Source organism: Eulemur rufifrons, chromosome 16, assembly GCF_041146395.1.
Source record: "Eulemur rufifrons isolate Redbay chromosome 16, OSU_ERuf_1, whole genome shotgun sequence".
Lineage (NCBI taxonomy): Eukaryota > Metazoa > Chordata > Mammalia > Primates > Lemuridae > Eulemur > Eulemur rufifrons.
In genome coordinates, this window is record NC_090998.1 from 9,073,308 (window position 1) to 9,085,898 (window position 12,591).

The window sequence follows — 12,591 nt, forward strand, 5'->3', positions numbered from 1 at the left end:
TTAATTTTAGCAAAATTCCAGAAAAACTGTTTTAGTTACTTTTGTAACAGTTACATAAATCATCTCATAGTATTCTAGTAAATCCAGAAGAGAAAATATAATTCAGCAAAAATCTCACTATAAGAATTCTGGTTTTAGGTATTCTATTTCTTTTCAGTAAATCATAAAAAGATATAATGTTAATCAGAATAAAATGTGTAGGTGCTTTCATCCAATGCTTTAATTTTATAAATGGGAAAACTAAGTCCCAGAGATCAGAATCTACTTGGCAAAAGCCAATAACTTATTAATAGAGTCAAGACTAAAACTAAACCCTCTGAATCCTAGTTTGATGTTCTTTCTGCTATTTTTACTTACAACAGTAAAAAAGAAAATAGAAGAGCTTTATCTAGGTTATCAGGTTTATGATTACTTCTACTAATATGACTAATAACAGTAATAGTAAATATCTTTTATGGGGTTGTTACTGCATATTAGGCACTATTTTACATTGGCTATCTTATTTTATTCTCACAGTATTTCTATAAATGAGACACTTTTATCTCCATTTTACAGATGAAATAATTGATCCTAAAAAAGAGGGTTAATTAGCTTGCACAATTGGTAAATTATGGAGCAATGATTCAAAACAAACAATTGTCCTCCACATCCCATGCTTGCAACCATTATATTATGTAGGACTGTCACTAGAATTTGTAAACAGTGACAGTAGTGTGCAAAATTTTATGCAGCGAAGCATTCAATTACTGGAGTTGGAGGGTATATTTCATAATTGATCTAGAAAACCAATAAGAGTTCTAGAAATTGACAGCCCTATGACATTAAGGATACATTTAAAAGACATCTAGAAATTCACCTGTTTGGATTGTTCTCAATTTGGAGAATGCGTTTCTCAAGTCAATGATACAAAGGAAACACAAATATTGACTTACCCTCCTCTCCAGATTTATAGATGGGTTTATCCGCCTGAATAAAAGTTACCTTCTCCTCTGAAGTGATTGCTACAGATCTCCTTTCAGAGATTTTAAGAGTATCTCCCTTAACCAACAAGGTCACAAAAGCCAACTGTTCAGAGGACTTCTGAGAGACCTAGTTATGTGGAATAGCAGAGAATGGGAAACATCTTAGATGTTAAGATGATGAACAGTGTCTTAATTTGGCTTCTTAGGATAAGAGAGACTTGTAAACCCATTATTTCCTCATGAGAGACTTAATGATCACTGTCACAATTCCTTCATTTAGCATGAAGACACTTTCTAATGAACTATTTTTGTATCTTCTTGCCTTTTATTTTTGTTTTTTTGTTTGTTTCCCTGAGTCCCAACCCTTCTTTCCTTTACCCACATTCTCTTTCCTCAGACTGTAGAACAATTTTACTGTCTAAAAGGCAGTAATCGGTCGGGCGCGGTGGCTCACGCCTGTAATCCTAGCACTCTGGGAGGCCGAGGTGGGCGGATCGTTTGAGCTCAGGAGTTCGAGACCAGCCTGAGCAAGAGCGAGACCCCACCTCTACTAAAAATAGAAAGAAATTATATGGACAGCTAAAAATATATATAGAAAAAATTAGCCGGGCATGGTGGTGCATGCCTGTAGTCCCAGCTACTCGGGAGGCTGAGACAGGAGGATCGCTTGAGCTCAGGAGTTTGAGGTTGCTGTGAGCTAGGCTGACGCCACGGCACTCACTCTAGCCTGGGCAACAGAGTGAGACTCTGTCTCAAAAAAAAAAAAAAAAAAAAAAAGGCAGTAATTATCTCATTATTGCTCCCTGTAATAGAAGAATGGCATTACTTCGCAGGTTTTGTTGCATGTGTAAATGTTCCTTTTATTTCATACCTCTCAGGATCTCTCCAATTTTCCTCCCTAACTTTGACAATTCATCCAAAATAAGATTTGTTAACTCTCTAGAAATAATTTTTTAAAAATAATTTAATCTTTCCATCTGAAGTTCCTAATTGTCAAGTTCAGTGCCTCACCTTGAAATTTGCACAAGCATAGAAGTTATCCTCTTCCACAGACTGGTCAAAAATAGTGGTCCTGGATCCATCATATTCTAAGACAACACTCAAGGATACAGATTCATTAAGGTTTAGGAGGTGGAGACAGGCTTTTTCTGTAGAATAACTCTGCATCACAGAGGAGATCCATAGGATATATTGCCTATGCAAAGAAAGTAACCAATCTCTAATCAAGTGTAGGAGAAATGGAGAACATCCACAAAAAAGCAATTTCCTAAAACTTACACACTTTTCATAGACAGTATTACAATAAACTTGGGTATGCAGAAAGAGGTATCTTAGGAAAAAGATGTCAATTCCCTTCATAATTGCTTAAAATTTATAGGGCAAGCCAGCACTCAGTCTCAGAAGCTGAAATGGTAAAATATAATGAAATTTTAACATGAAACATATTTAATAAGGTCACTTTGCTAGTATTTTAATATAAACAGAAAGTGTAATATTCCCTTACGGTTCTGAAGCCACAGCAGCAATAAAATGAAGCAAAAATGTGCTCATCAAAATGGTAGGCATCATTTTATCCCAACGCTTGAACAATACAAACTTCAAGATAAATATCCGTGCATTCTCTCCCTCTCTCTCTCTCTCATTAGAAACCAGCTGCCCCAACTCTCCACTTTCTTTCCTCCTTTCTGCTCTGCTTCTCTTTGTATGTTGTTGCTTTTATAGTCATACATAATGGGAGATCAATTACTTTTTGGAGCAAGTATCACCGAAATCCACCAATCACATTTAGATCACTGATCTTATTACTTGGGGGGGGGGGTCACTTTGTATAAAACTTCCTGCTTAAGTTCACTGGAAGCTGCTCTGTTTTTGGAATCAGTAGCACAGGTTGGACAGGAAGAAAGAGAAGAACAAAAGAAGTAGTTGTATAACACTTAGGAGTTCATTAGTTTATTTTAGCACCTCATTCACGGAGCTGACCATAGTATCAAAAGCATTACTACATAGGACTTAGCACTTGGAAGAGAAATACTTATCCAAACAGCTGTTACCATACCAATTCCCAAATGGTAAATTTTCCAGGCTTCTGAGAAAAGTGGCATTGCTGCTGTTGCCAAAACATAGATGCAAACAGATATCTCAGTATAAGCTCATTTTACAGATAATTGAAACTGTTAAGTTATTCTTTTATAAATTCATAATATAGAATTTAACATTAAAATGTTGATCTGTGTCCAACGTTTAATGATTTTCTTAGTGCGGCTTTCTTTATAAAGTTCAATCAATGTCCTTTTCTACTCTAAATATACTGAGGAAAAAAAATGAAAGGAAAAGTGATATACATATATGCACACACACACGCACACACATCAATACTTGGGGGAAAAAAAAAAAACAAAATAAAAGTGCTTTACCACAATTTTGATTGCAAAACATTCTGCAAGGTACATGAACCATGCCAAAGAAACTGGCAAACTTTAGCAAAGTCCCCAGTATGTCAATTCTCCCATTTGTCTTGTCTTCCCACTTCCCTTTTTTTAAACATTCCTTTTACTTTAAGTATTTATGGAGGCAATGCATATGGCTTGAAGGAGGTTACACTAGGTAAGAAAAGACAGGAACTGGCTTTAATCATAGAACTATGCCTATAAAAGCAAATATAAAAGAAAAAAACAAGATCATTATAATACAGTAGCTGAGGAGCTGTAATGGAAGTAGTAAAATACAGGCAACCACGAGCTCTAGGGAAGGTAAGAACAGGCATTCCTTGTTGACGTCATATTCCAGTGCAGAATTGTGTTCATGAAAACCCTGACCATGTTGCTCTCTCAGTGGAGTTGAGGCATTGCTTCCTTACTCATTTCCATTTGGAACTTTTGTTTTTTCTTCCTTTCCTCTAACCCTGCATAGGTGGCCAACTCTCTTACAATCTCTGCCACAGAGCTAATTAATCTTCAATTATTGGTCTGCTCTGCCCTGATAGTTTTAAGGTTTAACTTCTCTCCACTGGAATTTTAAACTATTAGTCCCTGTTTTTGGACAATATCCTTCGCTCTGATAGCCTGTTAAACTTGTTATTGGAACCACCCTTCACACTACACTCTCCATACTCTTCAGATAAATTAAGTCACTAGCTTCCAAAACAACTGAAACTCACCAGCTTTCACTCACTAGCATCCAAGAAAAATGGCACCAGAGGCAGATGGTTTATAAATCAAAGCGACCTATTGTTTATCCCCAAGGCTGATAAATCTAAAGCAATGGACTTCTCTAAAGCATTTCTATTTTTCCAAATGTAAAATTTTTATGCTGAGTAAATGACTCATTGAGCTTAAATTTAATCAAGGCAGTTTATTAACTATAATATATGTTGTACACTATTCTTTTAAATTATCTTGCGAACTAGCATGTTCTCATGATAGCTTTCTTTCCAAATATGGAATACTCCTAAATAATTTTATCTGATTTACATACGTGGTCTCAGGTTAAAGGGCCATTATCCCAGACGATTCAAATATGAATCCAACAATATCTATTGCGTACTTCATATGTATCACCAGTAGTGCTAGGTTCTAGAGAAAATGAGATGAATAAGACATGATTCTCTATTAGAGAAGGGAAAAAAGGAAGAAAGGAAGAGAAGCAGGAAGAAAGGAATGAATGAAAGAAGACAGGAAGGAAGGAAGACAAGCACGGAGGGTGGTAGGATAGGAGAGAGGGAGGAAGAGAGGGACAGCGAGGATGAAGGAAGGGAGGAAATGTAGAAGAGGGAGGATATTTGCTGAGTACTCAATATGCAGCAGGCAGGATGCCATGTGCTGGTATTTAGAGTAGCTCATTTAACCGTTAGAAAGTACAAGTCCGAATTTGTTACTTATGCTCACTTTATAGATAAGAAAAATGCAGTATCAGAAAAGTCATTAATTTTCATAGGGTCAGCCAGACAGTAAGTAGTTGAAAGAATTTCTTTTAACAACTATAAATTAAATGAGATTGAAAGATATCTTCACATATAAGAATATTATAAAAGGACACCAATATTAATTTGTGCACTATGTCTTTATAGCCTCAGTAGGTCTCTGATGAGCAAAGGGATATATAAGAGAAAACAGATTATTATATAATCATCCTTTGACAGCTAATACTGTTTACACTATTGGTGTTCACTGCCACAGGAATACTTCATTCATTCAGCATATTTTTATTGAGTACCTACTATCTGCCGCCATTATAATAGACGGTGGGCTTGAAAAAGTCAATGTGCATTGTTGGAGTTATCATTCTGTCTGGAAAGACAGAGATTAATTAACTAATTGTGCAATTAATTATTTCATTACAATCGTGACAAGTGCTATAGAGGAGAAAGAACTATAGAGTGCCATGAGAATACATGTTGAGAGGGACTTATTATTGAACCATGTCCTGGTGATAAACAGATGAATAAAACCATTTCTTTCCTAAGAATAGTTCACTGTCCACTCAGCAGGATATGTAAACATAAAGTGCAATGCCACGTGCTACCAAGAATATCCTATATTGGAACTATGAGCAAGGCTCTACAGAGTCAAATTAAAACTATAAATGAGAAAGTTGGGAAAGGATTTAATAAGGAGGTAACTTTAGAATTGGAAATATTAACATTATGAAGTATTTTCCAGGTGGAGTAGAAACGGTAAAAAGCTGAAGTAATGGCTTTTTAAAGAACATTACAGAATTATAACTGAATATTCTGTGTTTTAAAAATAATAGTAGTACAGAGAAAAGTAACTGAATTAAAAAATAATAATAGTAGGTTCATCTTTGCTGGAGAAAAGAATGTGGTATGAAATAACATTCAATGAGCCTACTGAAGAAGGTTCTGGTTGCCTTGTGAAGGGTCTTTTATTTGTGCTAATGAGTTTGAATGTTATGGTAAAGAGTAATGAGTATAATTTTTATCCTCCATGGAGAACAGAAAAGAGTGGGAAGAGGAGGAAGAAAATCCTATAAAAGTTTGCTCAAAGACTAGCCTAGGGTACAGAGGTAAGGCCTGAACATTGGCAATATCTCTCCAAGAGATATTTTTCTCATTCCAATTCTTAGAACTGAAGCTGTTTGATATGGGGTTGGAGAAGAGGAAGAGGCTGAGGTTGACGCTGATGGTGAATACTGTTGCCATCAGGCAAGGCAGGGGAGACAAAAGAGATGTGTAGATGAAGTGGTGATTTAAGTGTGGTACAAAGTGTGAGGTGACTGCAGTACAACAAAGAGGTGATATTCAGTAGACAGTTGAAATAATAAATCTGGTGCTCTGGAAAAACGCTTTAGATTTGAGAATCATTACTCTACACAGATGATATTTAATATTATGGACAATGATAAAATTATGCAGGGAAATCATTTATAAAGGGAAAGAAGACAGCTAATGCTAGAGAAAGACTGGTGAAGCTCTGTTCACCTGCTGCTTTAGCTGGGTGATACCCACAGACATAAGACAATATAGGTGAATTTTCCAAGCCCCACTGAGGTGAATCTGAGGCAATCCCTTGAAAAGTTGTTTTGACATTATATGCTTTATAAATTTTTTAAACAACAAAAACCATTTTGTTGATTTTCCCAGTTGTGTCATTAGTTATAGTCCATTTTAAGAGTCAAAATAAAATAAACATAAAATTTATTTCGGTTCTTGAGAACATCTTGAACTTCTAGTTCACAAGTGTTTGAGCCAATACTACAAAATAAGAGTATATTGCCCAAGACCAGCAATGAATAGGCAGTTAATTAGGCTTAAAAATAAACAAAACTATTCAGTTCTTGATGTTGCAATCCATTGAAACGGAAATCATTTTTTCCTCAAGCAGGAATAAGCTGCTGAACAAGTGATATGGCCCTTCTTGTTCTCAGATGTTTATCTCTTGCATGGCTGGCTGATTGTTAGAATCTTGGAGAATTTTCTAATCAGAAAACTGTGGATGAGTGATTAAAAAGAAGTAACGGGGACAAACGGCTAGATAACAAGAGCCAGGTGAATACCTATGATGTGACTGAGTTTGCAGAGCCACATTTTTCAACTCTGCAAATTTCAACAGCATCAAAAAACATTATTTTATCCAAAGTTATTTAGAGTCAGCTTTTATCCCTCCATTTGCTTAAGGGTCCACTAATCCTAAATAATATCACTCCATCCAAGCAAACAGACTGATAGACTTATAAATAAACAGACAAATGTCAAATAGAGTCTTACCAAATGCTACCACCAATACAGTAGTTCAGATATCTCTAATTCTACCACTCTTTCCTTTACTAGAGAACATATTAAAATCTCGAGGTAGTGGGTGAATGAGGTAGGAGAAGGATGTATAATAACAATGAAAAATGTGACATTTATAATTATAAAATTCATCACCCAAACCACCATCCTTCTGAAAATTTTGCTACTTTACTTGGTAAAACATGGCTTAGCAAAACGATCTCCAGGTGATATTATATACATTCAACAGAAACTTTTTCATTGGCTCAAAAATATTTATTGATATGTATTTTAGGTGTTCTGTTTGGGTAGAAACCAAGAAACTTATATATTATTTCTTTTCTTCAATAAGGTGATATAGTTGGTGAGATAAACACAAAAATAACTTTAGACTATGTAAGTAAAATGATAAACATATATTTTAGGGAATTTTCTACCAGGAAGAAGGCAGGATCAAAGGGGATTCCATAAAAGAGATGGCACTTGAGAATCATCAGGTTTTTAATTTTATTTTTATCTAAAAACCAGAGGCCTTAATCTGATGTTGTATTCCATAGCCAGGACTGATGTTACACTTTAGCTCAAATAAGCTACATGGTGCAGCAATGAATAAAACATAGAAGTTAAGTTATGAGACTGTGGGGCCACAAAAAATTTAATTTTGAAAACTGGATGTTAGTATTAAGGGTTGAGCTATGAATTTTCCCTCTCCTCCTCAGTATAAAAAGGAATAAAACTTAGCTAACCTGGCATTTTGGGTTCCTCTGAATTGGTAGGATTCTCCCTCCTTCTATCATGAACTCCTAGGTTGATAAAACCAACCAAGGTGGCACTTTGAAGAACAAGAGAGGCACTGGGAAGTTGTATTCTTATATTCTTTGTATCTTTTTCCTTTTCTTGCTACATGAAGAAATAGTGAAATAAAGCAAAATAACCTCAGCTGAGTAGGTCTGATCTATTTCACTGTGGTCTGAGCAATCCCCAAAATCACACAGAAAAGTGGACCCCCAAATTGGGGTCTGTTTGAGGGCCAAGTGGATTCTTGGCTTCAAGTGAGAAAGAACTCAGGGCCTACAGAATAAGACAAAAACGGGGCGGCCCTGGCTAGGGAAGAGGAGTTGCATGTGTCGCTTCAGCTGGGGATAGCGGTGGGACTTGTGCGACCCGCCTGGGTTTGTGAAATGGCTGCTGACATTTCTGAATCCGGTGGGGCAGATTCCAAAGGCGACCCAAGGAACAGTGCCAAGTTAGATGCCAATTACCCACTTCGAGTCCTTTATTGTGGAGTCTGTTCATTACCAATAGAGTACTGTGAATATATGCCTGATGTTGCTAAATGTAGACAAATGTTAGAGAAGAATTTTCCCAAAGAGTTTGCAAAACTTACTGTAGAAAATTCACCCAAACAAGAAACTGGAATTAGCGGGGGTCAAGGAACAGCAGGGGAAGAGGAGAGGAAGACAAAATAAAAGAGAGGTCGAAGGGGTCAAATAAAACAAAAAAAGAAGACTGTCCCACAGAAGGTTACCATAGCCAAAATCCCCAGAGCAAAGAAGAAATACGTGACGGGAGTATGTGGCCCTGCAACTTTCAAAATTGATCTTAATGAAGCACAAAGATTTTTTGCTCAGAAATTCTCATGCAGTGCCTCGGTACCAGGGGAGGATGAAATTATCATTCAGGGAGACTTTACAGATGACATATTTGATGTCATTCAGAAAAAGTGGCCAGAGGTAGATGATGACAGCATTGAAGATCTTGGAGAAGTAAAGAAGTGATTTTGAAAATTTATTTGTATTTAATGACCTGAACTGAAAGTTGATACGGCCAAAGGGGGAGAGGCCTTTTAAATATATATATATATATATATATATATATATGTATATTTATCCTACAGTAAAACTGTAGAGCACCCTCATCCTTGGCGTTTTCACTGTTTTGTACAAGGCTGCTTGTTTTTTTATTGCCAAAGTCTAATAAACAGGGGAGACTGTCATGCTTATGCATGAGATAGAATTTAGTCAAATAAAAAATTTTGGTCATTTGGTACTGACTTTTATCCTTCTCTCTTTTTAACTTTTTATTTTTGGAAAAACCCTGTAGAGTTTTTGTGGGAAGCATTTCTGTTGATTATTTTACTGAATAAAGCTAAGTGATTTTTTAAAAATTTGGCTTCCTCACCAGTAATATGTCTCCTTGCTACTTTGGTGTGATAGTTTTGAGCTGGGTGAGAATCTAACAGATTTATGGTTGAAGTTGCTTCCATGTTACCAAGTCCACTTTGTGGGCATAACAACATACTCTTGCTAGGAGTTGTTCAAGCTGTTCTGGAGAGTCTTTGGTAAAGTATATTAAAAGCCTTAAAACCATGTGCACTGTATGACCCAGTAAGCCACTTCTTCGACATTATCCTAAAGAAATAGTCAATCTTGCTTAAAACTTAATGAATGAAGGTGTTCATCACAATGTTATTTTTAAGATCAAAATTGCAAATGATATAAATGAACAATTGGGAAATGGTTAAAGGGGTGATGGTGCATCATGTGATAGAATATTATGTATATATTTAAAATTCATATTTTCTAAGAATATGTTTGGTAATGGAAACATGGAAACATGTTTGGTAATGTTAAATGGGGGCAGACCTAAATCCATTTTAGATAGTCATTATCATTATTCTGAGTGGAAGGCCATTCAGAGAGGCTGGGAGTTCTTGTTCTAGCTATAAGTAATGTGAGTAAAATTCTGCTAACCAATTAAAAATAACATAAACCCATGCTCACTATATGGTCTGGAAAGTAACAATTGAAACATGTCTTTCTCACAAGAGAAACTGACAAATTTAGTGGATGCATTAAATAAATTTAAACTTTGTCATGTGCTGCAAATTGAAAAGAAGACTTGCAGTATTTTAAAGTGCTATAGACACCTTTAAGAAACTTAGAATGTATGAAACCATTGTTTATTGCCATGCAAATTACAATCTTGAAAAACATTTTTTAAATAAAGTCTTAGAAAAATGTGCAATAAAGATATAAAATTTAAAAATTCTGCATTAACTGTGAATTCTAAATAGGATTATCTGGTGAAATACATTTATCCATCAAGACCATTTGGTATATGTTAATGTATGTACTCCATTGGTGCTGGGAGATGCCTGTATCAACACATGTGACTTCATGTAACATTTCTTAATGTTCACAGTTCTTAGAATGCAGTTTCAATCCATAGATAACTGGCAATGGATGTTACTGCAGGAAAATGCAGGATTAAAATTGTGCTTGTGATAACATATGTGTGAATCTTTTTCTTTGACCTGAAATTTAAAATGCAACATGGTTTATAATCTTTGATTAAAATGTACTAATAGTTCAAAAAAAAAAAAAAAGACAAAAACATTTTTACTGAGTTAGAAAGGACAAAAAGGAAAGTGGCTGCCCACAGACAGAGCAACGTTTGTGTGCTTCTGGCTGCCTGTTTTTTTATGCTTTATCCCTTGTCTGCACGCTAAACAAAGGGAGGATTGTCAGTGAATTTATTGGGAGAGGGGTAGAGAGTCACCTTCCCTTTTAAACCATATGAACCAATTTCTGGGAGTTGCCATGCCATTTGTAAACTGTCACGGTGCTGGTGGAAGTTTATTTTAGCATGCTAATGCATCATAATTAGGTGTATAATGCGCAGTGAAGGTCACCTGAGGTCTTTTTCCCACCTGGGCTCCAACTGATTTTGGCAGGTTTCATAAGGCCCTGTGGGTTCAGTATCAAAACCGCCGGAGTTACCTTTCTGGTCTGGACACCTAGCTTACTATGATTACTGTGGTGATATTTAAAAGATTATAACTATATATGACTCTTGTCACATTATTTCCTAGAATTTTACATACCTGTCTTTCTACCACTGTCTAATATAACAGTGATACAGTGACAATACATTTAATGGAAATAAGTTATATTGCTACGGCCTGAGTAATATTTACAAAAGTACTTTTTCACATCCTATTTGCCCCAGGCCACTCCAAATTTCCTTCTGACTCTGACATTTTTCCTCTAACAATAAATATCAAGCATATCAAGTTGAATTGCTATTATGACTTTCATGGAACAAAATAGGACATAATTCAATAATTTGGCTCAGTTGCTATTCTACAGTCAATTCATTCATTGCTGATCATGAATTTTTAAGGATACCTCCAAGCTAGATTACGACGTTGTTAACTATGAATAACACAGGAGAGTTCATCATGTCCCCCTTGTCTTTGGACCCTTGTCAGTGCCTATAACCTAAGTACTGGTTGAAAAGCCCTCCAACTAATTAACTGGGTAAAAATATAAAAAGCAGGGTAATTATTTGTGTAAAATAATTTGTCATTCATTTAACAAATAATCACTGGAGACCTACTATGTGCCAAGCATTGAAAAAGTACTAGGAATTCAACAATTCAATAACAAGACATATATGAGTCCCACTTTCAGAGGTTTTACAACCTAATGGGAGAGTCATTTTAAAAACCAGTTATTGTACAACGTGACAAGTGCCCTGATAAGAGCAGTGTTAGGTGCAAGAGGAGCATATAAGAATGGTGCCTGCCCCAGACCTGGGCAGCAGGAAAGGCTACCTTCTCAAAATTGTGAAAGATAGGTATACATTCATAATGGAAGGGTATACTTGTTTATTGGGAAAAGCAGTAGATCTCTGCAACAATTTGAATGCATCCCCCCAAAAGCGTATGTTGGAAATTTAATCTCAAATGCAACAGTATCAGGAGATAGGGCCTAATGGGAGGTAATTAGGTCATGAGGGCACTGCCCTAATGAATGCATTCATGATGATTATAAAAGGGCTGTGAGTTTGATCTCTGTCGGATGACGTTGCAAGAAGGCCCTCGCCAGATGCCAGCCCTTGGATCTTGGACTACTCAACCTCTAGAACCATGAGCCAATAAATTTCTGTTCATCATAAATTACTCAGCCTCAGAAGTTGTGTTACAGCAGCACAAAACAGACTAAGACAGCCCCAAATGAGGGGGAAACTATGCCATGGCTTACAGTAACAGAGCCTGCCTGCCAAGTACAAGGATTGAGAGTAGCCAAAGTGGCTGAATACAGAAAGAGAGAGTAGGATGTAGGAAGACTTGAAGCAACAAGAAAACTGAAGTGCCAAATTATAAGACCATTTTGTTTTTACTTTGCCTAAACGGCAATTGTAATCCATTAAAGTAGTTTAAGTATGAGAGTGACAGAAAGAGCTTTTTAATTGGGAACTGAGTTTTAAAAAGCTCCAAGACTGGTATTATTTATTCAAATTAGCTAATTAAAATTTTCAGAAAATCTAGGATAAACTTTCTCTTTTACATCCACCAATCCAACCAGCATCTCTTCAGCATGTTTGGTGAATTGT

At 36.0% G+C, this 12,591-nt stretch overlaps 1 protein-coding gene and 1 pseudogene across 1 annotated transcript in view; one reads left to right on the top strand and one right to left on the bottom strand.

Moving 5' to 3' along the window:
• LOC138396808 (ovostatin homolog 2-like) overlaps positions 1-2,531 on the bottom strand; it is a 48,030-nt gene extending 45,499 nt beyond the window's left edge. The window contains 4 exon segments of the mRNA XM_069490479.1: positions 554-570; positions 908-1,089; positions 1,974-2,157; positions 2,467-2,531. Coding sequence (XP_069346580.1) covers positions 554-570; positions 908-1,089; positions 1,974-2,157; positions 2,467-2,531 — 448 coding nt within the window.
• A 5,783-nt stretch (positions 2,532-8,314) lies between these two features.
• On the top strand, positions 8,315-8,969 carry LOC138397370 (density-regulated protein pseudogene; annotated as a pseudogene).
• Positions 8,970-12,591: the final 3,622 nt, after the last annotated feature.